The 17,865-nt window shown below is 35.7% G+C and overlaps 1 protein-coding gene across 1 annotated transcript in view; it reads left to right on the forward strand.

Moving 5' to 3' along the window:
• RGS7 (regulator of G protein signaling 7) overlaps positions 1-17,865 on the forward strand; it is a 227,026-nt gene that overhangs the window by 167,663 nt on the left and 41,498 nt on the right. Inside the window, exons 6-9 of the mRNA XM_085219651.1 lie at positions 4,363-4,427; positions 6,244-6,320; positions 6,458-6,539; positions 17,524-17,598. Of these exons, the coding sequence (XP_085075777.1) occupies positions 4,363-4,427; positions 6,244-6,320; positions 6,458-6,539; positions 17,524-17,598 (299 nt within the window). The remainder of the gene's footprint in view (positions 1-4,362; positions 4,428-6,243; positions 6,321-6,457; positions 6,540-17,523; positions 17,599-17,865) is intronic.

The following is a 17,865-nucleotide window of genomic DNA, read 5'->3' on the forward strand; positions in this document are numbered from 1 at the left end:
CCACACCTTTGCTTCATATACACTTCCATGTGAGATGCCACTTGTCAGAGTGTCCCTCTGCTGCCATCTATCACATGGCAACAAAATGTAATTAAATATTGGCGGGTTGGCTCTACTTCTACAGCCATACCACCAACATCCACATCTGATGTTCTGGGTCAACAAAATAAAATAGGAGGCATTACTTTAGGGCAGCTCTTGTATATCTTTGGCCATCTTCCAGTATGAAATGTTACATATTCACACTGCTTTTTAAATTGCTGGAAAATCTGTTTTCTTGTGCTAATCAGTAACTTGTAAAGCATATAGCGTTTAATACATAGTTCACTTTAGTGGAGGCAATTCTGTTGATTGCAAAATCCATCAGAATACACTGGCACCAAAATAAGATTGTACGTGGCAGTTCATATTTAGTAAATTGAGAATATTAATCAGACCCTGTTCCCAGTGTATCACTCATCCATATGTTAAGCATTTTTCAACACCCTGTGAGGAAACAGCAAGCACAGGCAGCTCCGCAATAGAAGATATATGAGGTTTGAGGGTGGCAACAGTGCAGACAGGGGCTAATCCCTCACCAACAAAGTATTGAGTGACCACGAAAGTCCTGGCTTAAGCCAGGAACTCAGGGCAGCATTGGTAGTATATAGGGCTGGTTACAGGCATACCTTGTACCAATCAAGCAGGGGCCATGGAATGTAGCTGTGCCTGAACACAGCTATGGGTCAGAAGAGGTCCTGGGATGGGTTCTTTAGAACACTTACAGCTCCATGGTGAACTGAGGGTCGAGAACAGGGTCCTTTGGAGTCACTTTCAGTAAAGGTCTTTTTTATTTATCGCGTATGCTACAAATTAATGGATCTCCCCCTGTGCAGGTTTAGAGTAGTGCAGGCTCAAAAACAGATTCTGCTTCAGAATAAACTGAAAGAACAGTTGCAGCCCTATCTTTTTGTTTTTTGACAGTCAGCTGATAGTACTCATCTTCAAAAAATTTTGGCTGAATTCAGATACAATCCCCTTTCTTTGAAGTCTTTCAAACTTTCTTCATTCTCTCAGCATACTTGCTTTTATTTAAGCATAAGCATTCCTGGCTGGGAAATGCCTCCAGTTCTAATGTGGAGCAGTAGGATTACAAGAAGATATGTAAGAACAAAAAGAATATTTTGACATCTTGCTTCCTTCAGGCATAAAAGCAATCTGCAGAATTTTACAGATTCTGTCAAACTGCCAATACACTACAGTTACCAAGGACCATCTGATAATGATGCAGTCTGGTAAGTCAATGTAAGATGCAGTTCCAAAAATCTCCCATTAGCAGATCATAAATGAACACTGATGAGCTGGAAATGTCTTCTCTATTATTGTAATTTCCATTCTACAAATGCAGATGTTCATGTTTTCGGGAAAAGAATGGGAAACACAACACTGGGTATGTTGTCATTAACTGCATCATCTTTTTGTGCTGGAAAAGCATATGTGAAAATAGAGCAACTTGTAGTTTGAGAACCTTACTGCAGATTGTAGTTCCAAATGAAGCTGTAAAAACACCAGAATCTCCTTCAAATGATGAACTTAGAAAAACAGATACTGTCATACTACTCTGAAATGCCAAGGGATCATGACTGTCTTTTGGTAGAGGACGGGAGACACACTGCTCAGTGTGAAGCTACATTTTTTGGTGCAGAAAAGGAGTGGTACCAGAAAAAGACAGCAGCATGCTGAGATTTTCACATGAGAGATTTTCGCATTCTTTCTGCATTCCAATAGATTAGTGAATTTTGTTATGGACAAGCCGAGATTTTGTATTGTATTGTGAACTAGTGAACTCAAATTCCTCAGCTGCTGCCCGCTTCTCTTTTGACTACAGTAGCTCTTAAAAAGATCCTCAAACATGCACTTTTATAAGGATGTAATTGTTAGCACACCACAATGATGGTATATTGAGTCAAGGAGAAGGAATGTTCTTGAGGACTGTTTTGTTCTTTATATTCCTGAAAGGGAGATGATCTAGCTACTAGAGGAATTCTTTTTCTGGAGAAACATGTCTAGGGGATGAACATGACTTAGCTAACTATGTACATGATGAGAAAAAAGTGTTCTTATAAGAACTCTCTGCCAAGGAATTGAAGCAAAAAGGTTCATTAAGAGAACTGCAGGAAATATACTGTGGTATGCTCACCTAGTGAAGACAAAGATTTTCTCAGACACAATATTATATTAAGAGTCCAGAAAGCTAATTCTTCTGTCCACATCTGCTCTTGGCGACCTAGTGGTTGTCTTGCCATCTCTGAGTACTCTGTGATCTGAAGATGCCTCTTCTTTTGAAGCCTCCTCTGGCAGAAAGGTGGACAGTTGGCTGCCTCTACAGCAGTGACTTTTGTTGAAAGTAGCAGGAGATGCCAATCCCAAAATTTATCTATAATGGGATTCAAGGAAGTGCTAAGCTAACTAAAGGTGCCTATAATGGGGAACATGAAAATATGACTTAGAAGAGGATAAGCAAGTGCAGAGAGCAGAGAGTAGAGAGTTTGTTTTGTTTCTGTTAAAATGGTTGGAATGGACGACTTCTGGAATTCTTAGAACTGTCTACACATTTCTATTAAATATATACTGTATGTATAAATTTTATTGATGATATTTTCAAGGATTTTAAGAATGTTTTTTCATGTTCAGAAAAATAACTTATTTTGAAGGAAAAGGGGGGAAAATGTTTCACTATCAGAGGAGTTAAATATTAAAGACCGTCTCTGTACTTACTATTTTCCTAGAGCTGTGAATACATCCTAGCTACAAAGGGTTCAGAATTCATCTAATCTTTTTGTGACATTTCAGTATGTGTGCCAATGTACTAGTGTAATTGTATAGTACTATTAAAATGTATGGAAACAGAGGCTATAAAAATTCTTTGCTTGCTGTACTGGATCTGAGATTAGTGTATTTGTATCCATACATATTAAAGACAAAGACACTGCACTGGAACCAAAGGGGATGTGGGAGTATAACAAACAGAGGAAGTGGACATTGCTTCTTAAAGGAATTGAAAAAGTGTGAAAGAAAATAGGCTAGGTAATGTATACTAAATGAGGAAAAAAATAGACACAAAACTGTATCAAATAACTTCATCTTATGTCAAGTAACACTTGTAGCTGCTGCTGGAGTTATGAGAAGTGCTTGTCATCAATTGCACCAAAATAACATCCATCAGTGGGGGTTTCCATGCATTTGCAAGTGATTTGTTTGACATAAATATATTTCCTTCAGAGTTGTATAATATACGTAATTGGTTTGATTACTTTAAAAATCAAAGCTAAATACAAAACAAACAGTTCCTTCTTCCTAGAGATTGCAAGAGTGATTTTCCTATAGGTAGTTATTTCTCTTTGTGACCTATAGTGAGGAAGCTAGTAGTTGGGAGGTAGGAGTAATTGCTCATTCCTAGGCGAACCATTGGCTCATTTTGCTGATCACAGAGACCACTGTTATGTTAAGGTTCTCTTACCTGCGCTGATCAAAAGATTCTCCCATCTTACACGTAAGAATGTGCTCGGAAGTAGTGATGTGGGTAGACACCACTGCCAGGCTTTAGCAGAAGGAATTGTATTGCCCTCCTTATCTTTCTGTTGGGGCATCCTGTGTAATGTTTTGAGGTGCTGGGAAGTAAATAAATCTGTTGGAAATATGCTTCATTTGTAAAGAATATAGAGACTAAAGAAGTAAGAATCAAGCTTTTATTCAAATAGAAACAACTGTGCTGTCTGTATAACCTTAACTTTCATTTTCATGCTTTCAGTATTTACTTCCATTTTACTATTCTGTTCAGTCAGCACGAAGTGGAGGCAGAACAGATCTGATGAACGATTTTGGTTTCAAAAAAGAATGAAAGATTTTATATCTAGTGCTACTCCTTTTTCATTTTTGTGATCTAATCTTGTTTTAAATGGAAGTCATTGCAGACTGTCCTGTATGATACTTGATTTTTTTTTAAATCAATTTTTAATTAAAATTTTAGGTACACAATTTTTATTTTTCCTGAGGAATGCACACACAGTTAAAGATGTTTTTGCCATTTTGTCTTTAATTTGCCATGAAATAAATTCACTGCAAGTATCTCGTGCATTTTGTATATGATATCTATTACATAAAGCAGATTTTATAATTATTTAATGAACCTTTGTATCTGACCTGTAATTTCAGTTAAATTACTTGTAGTATTGATCCTCCATTTAAAGCTTTTCAGAACAGAAGAAGAATTCAAAACGAAAAAGAGAGCAAGCAGTAAAATATAGATGAAGGCTCTAGATTTCTGGTCTGCTGTGTTTGTGAGATAGTCGCAAATCCTGTATGATTTTTATTCTGTTTCAGCGGTTTACCTCTGCAAGCGGACAATGCAAAATAAAGCAAGGCTAGAGCTAGCAGACTATGAAGCTGTAAGTACCTGAGGAAAAGTAAATTTCTTTGCTGATCTTAATTAGCATGTAAAATAATGATAAGCATGAGAACTGTGGGCATTCTGTAGTTATACAACTTTTGCCAGCATGTGGGTTTGACATTGCTCAGGAGTCATAAAAGCTGTTTGAGAGACAGTAGCAAAGGCTGGCTGGGCAAGAGTTGACACTTTTGGCTTGTCTCTAATACAGGATCATCATGCAAGGATCAGAAACAGCTGCTTGCAAATCCCACATACACCTCGTGTTTGAAAGCAATTGTACTCTACATAGTGTAAAGGCTTGAATGAAAAGTCTCTGGCAATGTTTTGAGAAGCATTTAGTAGCTATAGAGATATGAATCTCATTCTTAAAAGTGTTGCAGGCACTTGAGCTTACATCTCATCAGTTATACTATAGGCAAAGACTGTTAGAGTAGAAGCACTTCCCACTCTGAATGTCGTGCTCTGCCCCAGGCAAGAAAGCAAGGTAATTGAGGCCAGGAAGAGCAGTAGGAGGAAGGAGTTTGATTAGGTGATGAGGACGGCACTGACCAAGGAGATGGGTTGGATTCCATCCCTATTCCTCCAAAAGTTCCTGAATTTTTCATGAAAGTGTCAACATAAAATTCATGCATAGTCCTGTCTCCGCTCTGAAAGCTGTCCAGCTGTGTTACTATGACATGATAGCAGGATAGTCAGCCAGACCTCTCAACATGCCAAATACTCCAGCCTCAGCATCATGCTGACAGACTTCATTGCATCTTCTGGCACAAACTTGATTTTCAGTGTACTGCGCTGTGATATGTATGATTTTATATTTGCATACCTTAGAATATTTACCTCCAGTATGCTATTCATAAGAGCCTTTATTGGTATTTGCAAGATTTCCAGTCTCTGTAATCTTTATTTTTGGTAAGAATTTAGTTGAGAGATGTTTGCAATGCATAGAAATACAATTAACACAACACCTTTTGTTAGGAAGTTTAAAGATGTTTTTTCACTTAATGTCAATAAAAAAAATGTGCAGTGGCAACTGGGATCTTTCTTGATGAATGTAAGTACCTCATTCTTCTCCATGTTATCATACTGCGTGCTGCTGCCTCTTAAGCTTGAGAGAGATAGAAAAGCTCTGTCACAGACCATGAAACTGTTCCAGTGCCACCAAAATAATTTTCTCAAGGATTGGAAAATCTTCTTCCTGTTATTAGTAGTAGAATATAGTATATATACATTCCTCATGCAGTATTAAATAACTTTAGTCTGCATTTCTTTTGAAATGAGAATAGCTGTGGATAGCTTGAAAGACTCCCACATTACAAAAATATTCCTACTTTCTCATTATTGTATTTTAAATACATTTGAATGTAGCCAACATTATCAAACACAGGTCACTCATACAGGCAACTGATGGAATTTGTCATGTAGATCATTCAATATGGAAATTTCTTCTGTTACCTTTCATGAGTAGATATAAAACAAGAATGTGGTTTTGCATTATTACAGGATTACCCAGTCCAACACCCAGCACATGGAAATCTTTCAAAAATCTCCTGTTCTGTTAGAGGGTTTCCTCCACCCTTATCATCAAATTTTCAAAGCAAGAATAGTGAGGACATTAAAAAGTAGATTGATGCTGTGTTCTATCCTCCTTGGATTTGTGCAAACACTTTAAATCATAAGGTACTTTTACACTGGTACACACTATGGCTTGCATTACGTCTTTTTTGGGGGGAGGCATGGGAGGAGGAAAAGGTAAGGCAAAAACTATTAAACAGTAAATTGCTACCTAACTTGTCAAAACTGTGATCTGTTTTCAGGAGAGCTTGGCCAGGCTACAGCGCGCATTTGCTCGGAAGTGGGAGTTTATTTTTATGCAAGCTGAAGCACAAGCAAAGTAAGTTCCTTTGAAGATGAGTTTTGTGTATGTGTGTGTGCTTTTAAAGGGAATAGGGGATAAATAAGATATTGGAAGCCTCTTGTGTTTCAAATCACTAACACGTTTTTCTTTCAAATATCTCATAATAATGACAGAGTTGACAAGAAGAGAGACAAGATAGAAAGGAAAATTCTTGACAGCCAGGAGCGAGCGTTTTGGGATGTGCACCGGCCAGTGGTGAGTGCTGGTGGAGTTGTGCTGCCTGGGAGCAGGACTGATAATGAACATTAGTCTCTGCAGGGTGTTCAGGTAGTTTGGAAACAAGTAAAAGGATTGTAAAGCATGATTTGGGGCCCGCCTTCCTATTTGCAATATCAACAGTTTCTATCATTCTGCTATTTAAGACTGCTTTTAAGTTTACACACAGTTTAGGGTTTTCAGGAAATAGATTTGTTGTGTCTAATTTCTTGAATCAGAAAGTAACTTTTTTTTGGCTATTACAGTCTCAAATCTTTTGCAAGGTATGAGTCACACCACCAAATTTTCATCATATCTAAAACTGCTTTTAAATAAATCAGAATATATTTTAATCTAATTATTTGCTTGCTAAGCCTTCCAATTTCACTGGTCATAGTTTCAATTTTTTTTTAATGTGCATAAGGGTTAGCTATTGTTAGCTATGATATGTGAAAGCTGTACAGTCTTGACAAGATTTGTCAGATTTCTCTTTCAAAGTCCATCTGAAATTAAAAAAAAAAAAGTCCTACTGCTTCAGAGAGTGAAAACTAGAGAGAAAACACTGAATGCCACAACAATTCTGATTGATCTTTGAGAAGTGAATAATCACACTGTTTTGCATTACTACAGAATTATATCTGTTTTTAAGCTACATATATATTTTTGATATAATTGTCAGTGAAATAGAACATGGACTGTATCTTCCACTGACATTTTAATAAATACGGAACTAAAGCTTAGTCATTTTTATTCCTAGTTGTTAGATGACTTAAAATGTAACAACAGCTGGTGCTATGTTCCAAGTAATTGTTTTGAGGAAGTAAGGTCAGGTTGATGAAACCTTTAGAAGAGGTGGATGGCGTGAAAAAGTTTCAAAGAAAAAATAATGAACTTCAACAGAGTCAACTTGCACTTGTGTAGAGTGGTATTGGAAGAGCAGTAGAAGAAATGGATTTTTAGGTAGGATTTAAAACATCAAGTAGGGAAAATCATTTGAAGTGAAAGATTCAGTCTGCAGGCATTAGATACAAGAACATTATTGTCTAGTCACTGGCATTAAACAACAAAGGAGGGCAGAAAAACAATCTGCCACCTGATGTTCTGCCACCTGATGGAAGCTGCCAATAGGAGAGACATGGAATGTTTCTATGCACATAAGAAGTTTAAAAGCAGACAGCACTTATCTTAGCTGCAGAAATGGATTTAAGGGATTTGAATCTGGAAATGAGATGCTGTTTCCATGTTTGGAAGAGAAGTAGTTGAAGGTTTGAGTTAAGGTATGGGCAGACAATAAGGAGAGATTTAAAGGCATCAGAGATAGAGGAAATTGAATCTGATTAAGAGCTTTGACTGAACTGTGGATAAATCTACCTAGTCTTTCTGAGATTTTTAACCTGGCTGTAGACAGACCTAGGAAATATCAAAGATAAAAGATTGACTTATAGTCAGGAGCCTAGATTGCTGACTTTGAGAGATATAAATAGAAGAATGGAGAGGAAATCATTGGCACTTGGGCTAAACCTAACAACACTTTTTTTTTTTTTTTTTTTTTTTTCCCTCCCCTTTGTGTAATGGCAGAGTAAATATATCTTAAGAGCTTTCCTTTTCTTTACATCTTCCCTGAAAGAGCATTTCCCTAATTTTGAAACTTCTATAAATAGCAGACTATGGAACTGATTGAATGAAAATTGATTAGGAGAATTAGAGTTTCAGTCAAAAAGCAGTAACAAAACAGCTAAAGCAGGGAAGACAGTTCCTCTAAGGTGAAAAGAAATTAAGTTGTTCTTCTTTGAAAAGTAATGTTAAATGTCTGGATTGAAGCCTTTATAAAAGAACTCATAGCTTTCCTGAATCTAGGCAGATTCTGTTAAGATCAAAAGTGACTATAAGACCAATACACTGATGATACAACATTTGTAAATACTTCTGATTTCAAGATTTAGGGGTTTCATGACTTTGTTGCCTGGTAGCAAAGTAAGGAAAAAGTAACCTTGTCATTTCTTTAAGGCCTTGTCACACATTCCACACCCTCATCTTTTCTGCCTATTACATTGTTTACTGCATTCTGTTTCCATTGATTTCATTTTACCTATTTATATTTTAAAATTGTAATTTATGTGGTCTGAACATGATCCTCAGTATCTGAGCCAGAAGGTAATACTACCAGGTGTTCAGGGTCATGCGGTGGATAACTGTGGTTATTTGTTCTGGGCTTTCTTTTCTTTTTTTTCATTTATTTTGCTTTTAATGACTTTTCCATCCCGTTCTTCAAGATCAGCCTCAAAGACTTGGCAAAGGACTCCATTTAACTTGGCCAAGGTGGAACAGTCCTTTTTTTCACACTTCATGTGCTACAGACCTTGAACTTTTCTGGGTCAGTTACTTGTTCAGCAACAGAACACTTCTCTCTGCTTTTCCTTGTAAACATCTATAGGAAACAGACATAAATTATGCCATCCAACTTATCTGGTGATGTATCATGTCTTCTTTTGCACCTGTTTCACCATGTACTTTTACAAGGGAGTTACCCATCCAACAGTCAGGGAATGTGGCCAACACAGCTGTTGGCAGCCTCAAATAATCACACTTCTGGTAATAAAATAAATGCATTGTACAGTGTGTTATTTTTGGAATTGTGAAATAAAACTGATGAGGTAATGGGAAGATGCAGAAAAATGAGATGACCTGGTTTTTAGTAAGACTCAGTTCTGGTAGCAACTGGGATAATAAGCTGAAATATTAAGTACAGTACAAAACATAGATTTAACAGATTTCCTTATGCATTAGTATTGCAAATACTGTAATTTTCACAAAGATCATATTAACACATTCTTAATTAATATTCATACTACTTAAACAAATTTTGAATCTATGCACTTTATGTAATTTATGTACAGTAATATCTGGTTCTGAAAACTAGTCACTACAAACCTAAAACAACCTGTTGTAAATTAAGAATAGTCAGAAATTGGATTAGCTTTCAGAAAGAATTAAGCATATCAGTTCTGTCGAGTCATAAACTCTTTAGCACTGTTTCTAGTTTACTTTTAAGTGACTTAAGTCTTTAAAAATTACATTTCAACATCCCTTTTGTATGAATTTTATATATTATGTCTTTTCTGTGACAAAGAAATCACTATAAGAAATATTTTCAAAAGTGATATGATGAAATCCTATTCTCTTAAAGTGAAAACCCAGTTTTGTACTAAATCTTAAACAAGCAAGGAAATGAGAATGTGAGCATCAATGTCACGATTCAAGATGCTCACATATGGATTAAATTTATGGCTAAGCTTATTATATTAAATTTCTTGAAAATCTCTATGTATCTCTTCTTCTCCTGTCCCAAGAAAACCCTTTATTTGCAAAGGCACTGGAATTTATTTTGTGCCTGATATTAGATCCTTTTTTTTTTTTTTTTTTTTTTTTTTTAAAGATACTGGAAAAGATGCTGAAGTTTTAAGCAACACTAACTTTGCTGTTAGTGGTTGAGTGTGACTTCCCATCTCTTACTTTTTAAAACAATTAGTTTTATTGTACTGCACGTGTTACTTAAAGCTTGATCAAACTAATTGATCATTTCTTCTGTATCTGATGCTCTTTGAACCTCATTTTTCTTGTCTAAACAAGAGAACTTGTCAACTTTTAGTTAAATTTTAATCCATTGATTGCAATCCTATTCATGCTTCGATTAATTTTAAACTGCAGAACAACAGGGGATCTTCTGCCATTTTAATAGTATCAGTTATCTTCAAATAAATCCTTTACTAAAGCATGTATTGATTTTACTAACTGGTACAAATCGCAAGTTGTCCTTTATAAGAGACTTGTCTATAGTAGGTTTAACTTATGCTTATGCCTGTATTTGCAGTTTATCAAGAATTCATTATTTCTGCATCAGTGTATTTCCAGTGGATGACACAATGAGGATTATTGCTCATTCATTTCACTTTAATAAATAAATTTGTAACTGTATATCTCTTTTATGTAATAACTCAAAATGAAATTAACTAAAGAGGACATATATTGAGCATTTAAATTCACTCTGTGCTTCCTGTGTAGTTCTCTATTAAAATCTTCAACAGGAGAGAACAGTTAATCCTAACAAAGCTTTTATTAATTATTAGCAGGACGATCCTTTCCTTTGTAGGAACCACTCCAGTAAGGTTTGACATTGGATATACTGAGGCCTGAAATGCCATTTCAATAAATGAATAAGAAAGCATGAAAAGCTATATTTAGGAAATTAAAAGCCAACAGATTGTACATTGTCAGCTGATATAGGCAAGTTTTAGCAGCTAAGATGTGTAATACAAATTTGTTTCCATAATATTACTTGAGTGTAGATCACTATTTTCAAAGATAGTTCCAGCATCTTGTCAAATGTATCATGTTTTAAAAATGCATTCAAATCAAGGAGTATAACCAAATTTGTGTCTGTTCTATGCAAGTCCACTTCCAAATTGTATTCACTTATTTTAGTGTCAGACTGAATTCATAATACTGTAATTATTTACCCTATTAGTGTTCCAGAAGGATTGTATTTAGTAGTATAGTACAGGTGTTATAAGATGAATGATTAAAAGGCTGAAGAAATTGTGAAAAATACTTCAGTAGAACAAGCAGGTTTTAATAATTTTTTCCTGATTACAGGGAAGGCACCCAGGAATTAATTTGAAACATAACTGCTACAAAATTTATCCTGTAAGAAAATCTTGGGATTTTCTTCCTAAACATTAAATATAATTTATCAGTGTTAATTAGAAAGCATCACTGTACTTCCCAGATGAGCTAACTTACAACAGAAAAGAGAGTCCTTGAGAAGAACTAGGAAAACTGTGATACGATTTTAGAAAAGTTTGGTCTGGAGTTGTAGAGAGTTGAAAGAACTTGGTAATATCTGTACATAAAGTCATAATCAAGCTAATCTACTTATTGCAATTTCTATAATGTCCCCATGGACTTTAATCTATGGCTACTGGATTTTTTTTTTTTTTTGGTCAGTTATTTGACACTGATTGATGTAACAGTTATAAAGTGAGCTATCAAATAAACATCAGGAAAACAGTTATTTGATTTTCTTTTAAAGAAAATCAAAGAGAGCAACCATCCTTTGACAGGACCTTATAAAGGCTGTTTCTCTAAACTCTTTTAAAAGAGCTGACCAATTGTACTTGGCACATTGGGAGTGTTTCTATAAGACTTTCCATTGTACCATCAAAGTTATTAATAGTTGAGCTCCTGCACAGCAAAGCCTTTTTACCCATTGACCCTGAAGTGCATAACGTAGAGTAAAATGAGGAAAAAGCAAAAATATAAAAAAAATTGTACGAAAACCTCAGCCCTTCCTTATAAGTCTTCACAGGTTCTACACACTCCAATGACTTGCATCTCTGGGAAATGAAAAATTGCTGCATTGCAGGAGAATATAGCCTGTGTTTTTCTCTGTGAGAAACACTCCTAGCCATTACTGACAACTTGCTCAATAAAAGGTTTTAATGTCTCCTTTGATGCTAGATGTTGTCTGAGAAAAATAAACTTTCCCACATATCCAAGGTCAAACTGGAGATTCCTCTGGCTATCCTCATTTATTTTTTCCAGCTGAGCACCACTGGCATTATTTTCTTTGCCATGCTTCTTTCATCCTCTTATTCTTGTTTGAATTTCAACTATGCACAGTCCAGCTAGCTCCACAAGTAAATTGGAATATTAAAACAACAGATAAAATTTAACTCTGATATTCTCCAAAGTATTTATTATCTAATTATCTTCGTTTCCCTCATTTAGAAGTGAGAAATATTAATAGTGACTGCTGAGGTTTAGAAGACTCCTTTCCTAAAAAAGCAACAAATCATGACAGAAATCATGACAGGTCAAAAGACAGTTTTCAACCTCTGTATTGTCTTTACATTTGTGTATTTGACATACTTGCTCTGTCTTTTTTTTTTACTCTCTTTTTTCCAAGTGGGAACTGAGATACTTCATGTTAAATTACATAAATCTGAAGCATTAAATTTGTTATTTTTTATTACATTTAACCAGTTAGTCCCTGCTTGCAAAACAAATGTAAAGATCTATTTCAAAATGAATTGACAATGAAACCCAGGGAAATTTTACATTTACTACTTTAATGTACCCTGCATTTATGGGTGTGCATATTGAAAGGATGCAATTATTTTAAATATCACCTATGCTTTTCTAGCTGAAGAGGCTGTGAGATTTACTTTTCCTTAGGTCAACACTTAGTTTATTTTTATGAGTTGAGAACACACACTACTGGCTGTTAGAGAGCAGAGGAAGCAACTTACCAGTCTTGTCTTTCCATTCTGCTGTTGAGGAGATTGGAGGACAGGGTGATCAATTTCACACTGCCATGAACATTTCACTGAAGATTTCACAGTGTGGATTATTTGTATTTCATTCCCTGCTCTTTGTAAAGATCATAGCCTGTATCACAAAAACATGGGCTGAGAGGGACCTCTGGAGGTCCTTGATTTCAACCTCCTGCTCATAGCAGTGCTAAGTTGAATAAAATTGTCCAGGCCCTCGTTTACACAAGTTTTGAAAATCACAAAGAATAGAGATTCTGCAGCCCCTCTAAGCAATTTCTTTCTATTACGAAGAAGATTTCCTTTGTAGCTAACAGCACTTTCCCTTACTGCCATTTCTGACTGTTGCTTCTCGTGCTTTTACGGTGCACGTCTGGAACAAGTCCAGCTTTGCAAGCCCCCTTCTGGCATCAGAAGACAGCAGTTAGCTGTCCCCTTTTGAAAGATAAATAAGTTTGATTCCCTCAGCCTCTCTTTGTCTGTCATACATTTAGCCTGCTGATCATATTCCTTCACTAGATTTTTCCATTTTGAATTTATATCTTGCATTGTCTGCGAGGCCCCAAACTGGTCTTAGGATTCCAGATGTATTATTCTCAAGACCTTAAGCAAAAGAATTAACCCCATCCTTTGCCTGCTGGTTGTGCTCTTGCTAATTCAGCTGGATGTGTGATTAACCTGCATGGCTGCAAGGGCACGCTGCTGACTCCTACTTCAGCTTCTACAGAGCAGCAACACAGGCAGGCAATTCCCACTCTATTCCAACAGATGAGGTCAGATTCACATAAAGTCTTCCACTCCACCAGCCGTGTGATGCAAAGAAAGAGAAGCTTCATCCTTCTGCTGTGTTTCTTAGTGGAATCCTACCATGTAGCCTCCTATACAGTATCAATAGAAAGTAGTGTTGACAGGGATTCATACTAATGTGATTGTTCAATAACTGAAGTAGGAATAAATAAATTCTTCAATATGTGTTGTGGGTTTTATTTTTTTGTTTTTAAATATTTATCTGTAAATTTTCAATTCAGCACTGAATTTATTGTCATTGGTCTGTTCAGCCTGGGGATAAGAAGACTTAGGAGCGATCTAATTAGTGTTTATAGGAATCTACAGGGAGGTGGGAGGTAAATGGATGAAGCCAGGCTCTTCTTGGTGGTGTTTAGTGATAGGGCAAAGAGCAATGGCCTAAAATGTGAACATAGGGAGTTCCATAAAAGCATGCAAAAGAACTTATTTACGGGAAGGGTGATGGAGCACTGGGACAGGTTGCACAGAGAGGATGTAGAGTCTCCTTCTATGGAGATATTTGTGACCCATCTGGATGCCTATCTGTGCAACCCATTGTAGGGAACCTTGCCTTGCAGGGAGGTTGGACTCAACGATCTCTTGAGGTCCTTTCCAATCTCAGCGATTCTGTGTAAATTAACAGCGTCATTTATACTTTGAGAGTGAGTCAGCTGATGGATGAAAATAAAATCAGGTTCCTTTAAATATGTGTCAGTATTTCAGACATCTTATTAATATCAGATAGGGGTCTAATTCTATCCTGGTTATGATCTTGCTGTATGACAATTTCAGCAAGGTCACAAGAGCTTCCTATGTGTTTGTGACTATGGGGGACTGTTTTCATATAGTATATTAGTCTTGGAAGAAATAAGCATTCTATTTACTTTTATATAATAGGCTTCAATTCTTCCAGGAAGTCTGTTTGAAAATTATTTATGGCATTAGTATGGAAATTATATACTACACACTAAATGGGAGTCTTGCAGCCGAGCACTCTGACAGGCATCTCACTATTTTAACTATGGTAGCCCAGTTAAAAAACAACACAAAACACAGCTGGATGTAATTGTATCGAAAGACATACTTATTATGTTAATAGGGGCATATGAATAAAATGAAACATTGTCCAGCAAAGCAAAGGTTTTCCAGCAAAGACTGGATTACTTTGGCAAGATGTTCAAATGATGCAACCTTTTATTTTTGTTTTAATTGAAAAGATGTTTGGTATTTATTCTTAAGTACTGACAGATGAAGTGTGGCAGCACCACAGAAACAAGAAAACTTATATCAAGAATCACTTTAATAAATATTCTTTAATTGAGAATAAAGTACAAATTATGACCCTGATTCTTCTAGTGCTATAATTTGAATCATATTATGAGAACACTCTTGTAATAGTGGTGACATATCTGCTAAGCCCCTTTTACCCTAGCCTGTGATAGTACTGTGATAGTGCCTTTCACTGCCTTCCCCTGCTCAATGAAGCTTCCTGATTTTCCATTCTGCTGCTACTCCTGCTGTGCAACAGCAACATAACATCACCCCAAGAGGTTGTAAACAGCCAGATTTCAGTAAGATTCTACCTGATGCTGTAGAAATTCATTATTGAATTGGGTCTCCTTCTGAAAAGTGCAGGCATTGCCCTTCTTTCAATCCTACAAGTTTCCCAGAATTTCTTGTTGTCATCGGTCTGCAGAACTTGTAAGTTACCTGGTCAAAGTGCTAGATCTGGTTATGCCAATTCATTGCTAGTGGACTTGAAATCTTTCAAAACAAGATGCCTCAGATGAGTTTTAAGTTTTGTTTTAAGACATGTTTTTAACAAACCATAACTGAAAACTAAAAAAAACCTGTAACAGTTTGTACCTTATGTAAGTGTGCCTGCTATTCAAATAGCTGCTTTCAGGGGCTGAAATACTGTTAAAAGCTCGAGTCTTCATGGCCAGCTGCTGCCATAATCTTGAAGTAGATATAATGTTTTCTTTTTAACTTTGTATCTCAGTATACTATCCTGTGAAATTGCTTTCAGCTTTAAATTGATTGTCATACGGAATTTTGTACTTTTCAACCTATTGTTGAGTTTGAGAGTTACAAACTATTCTGAGATTTAGCACTCAATTAACTTTTGTTGCTAAATAGAAGAAATGCTAGTGTGGTGAAAAAATGTTGTTTGTTACATTTTATTTCATTATTACATAATTAAAAGATGAAAATATCTTTGGGTAGAGCTTTATTTCCCCTAAATAATACCAACCCAACTACAACAGTGTAGTTACAACAGTGATTCTTGACAGTCTAATCATTGGTTAATCTATCAACACTCACAGTCAAAATATTGTTAAATCACTGTCCTTCCCTACTGTGGAAAGCCACAAGGTGAGCTGTTTCAGTGATAATAACATTAGAAAACAGTGTAGAAGAATTTATTGCCAACAGATCTGCAGAGAAGAGCAGTGCTGAATACAGCGTACTGATTGCTATAGGAAAAAGAAATAAACCCACAAAATTTCAAATGTACCCTGCAATGAACTTATACAGTTCCTCTTATGTAACATGGATAATGTTAAATTTTATGGACATTATATTTTCATGGAAAAAAATGTCTCAGTAAATGGGTTATTAATGCTCTGTACCAATCCAAAGGAATAAGAATGCATTTGCATGCAAATTCTGCAGTAAAATGGTATTCTTGGTACATTACACAGATCCAGTCCTGATATTATCCCAGTGCCTATGTATATTCTTAGTAATGAAGAACTGTTTATTCTTGAAATATAATATGAATAAAATACATATAATTGTAGTACTTTACAGTTAAAAAAGTGTAATTTTTAAAAAATATTGCATTTAAAATCAGGCTGTTATTTGAAATAGGTTTCTTGAGATAAAGTACCATTGTCCTGTTTAATGAAATGTATTTGTTTCTTGGCTCTGTCAATATAAGAAAGATATAAAAGTTTTTTTCTGTGAAGATTTACACCTGCACCTTATCAAGCGTTTTGCAGAATGATGAGAAGACATGTAGGTTACTCTTGAAGTAATGTCTCCTATTTATTTCCATAGAAACTACAATGGATAAAAAGAGCACAATAACAATAATTAGAGCAAATTCTCAGCTACAAAACACTATTTTTCTATGTAATCACCACCATTAGCTGTGCATTTTTACCAGCATTGAACAGGAGCTCGCATGCTAACAGAGGTGACCCACTGTTGCTGTTGTCACTGCTGAAACACACCACCCGCCACCTCACTGTGCTCACAACCACTGCTTGATCTCCATAAATGTTCAGTATGCATAGATGAAGGTCCATGAATGGCATTTTTTCTGGTTGAAGGAATTCAGTGACACACCTTTGCTCCATTCGTACTTCCATGTCAGATACCATTTTGTCAGACTGCCCCTCTGCCGCTGTCTGTCACATGGCAACAACATGTAACAGAATGTTGATGGGAGGGTTCAACTTGGACTGTCATACCATCAATATCCACCTCTGATATCATGAGCCAACATAATAAAACAGGAGGCATTACTTTTGGAGCAGTCCTGATGGTTTTGCCTTTAGTGTGATAATAATTCTACTTTGTCTGGCAAGTAAATTCCAAATTCCACTAAAAATAAAACAAGCCAACCTACTTTCACTAAGAATGTACTCTCACTAGAGAGTAGATTTTTTACTTCCCACACCCAGTGGGATATCTAATCCCCTTAAAATCAATAGGTGAAGCTCACCCGAGAGAATAACAATTATTAGTTGCTTCCAGAAATGAATTAAAAAAATGGACTTCTACAGGGAGTTAGTACTTAAAGAAAGTTATGAAAGATGAATTAAAAGAAACTAGTGCTTTCCTTTCTTTTTCTTGAATAGCCTGGATGTGTAAACACTACTGAAGTGGATATAAAAAAGTCTTCAAGAATGAGAAATCCACATAAAACAAGAAAGGTAAGTACTGCTATTATATAAGAAGCAGGAAATGGAGGTAATTTATTGCATGAAATTCTGTAGTTTATTAAAATATTTTTTTATTACTGCTGCAGGAATGAGTACATGAACATATTTTGTTACTTAATAAGCTCTTAAATTAATTAGTATTTACAAATTTTCTAATAATAAATTCTGTCACATAAGAAAGTGTTTGGAGGAATACTCAGAGATTATGAAAATAATCATTTTTGCATATGTTATTCATGTTGTTCAGTAGTTTGAATA

The sequence above is a fragment of the Meleagris gallopavo genome, chromosome 2, assembly GCF_905368555.1.
Source record: "Meleagris gallopavo chromosome 2, MGAL_WU_HG_1.1, whole genome shotgun sequence".
NCBI classification, from domain to species: Eukaryota; Metazoa; Chordata; class Aves; order Galliformes; family Phasianidae; genus Meleagris; species Meleagris gallopavo.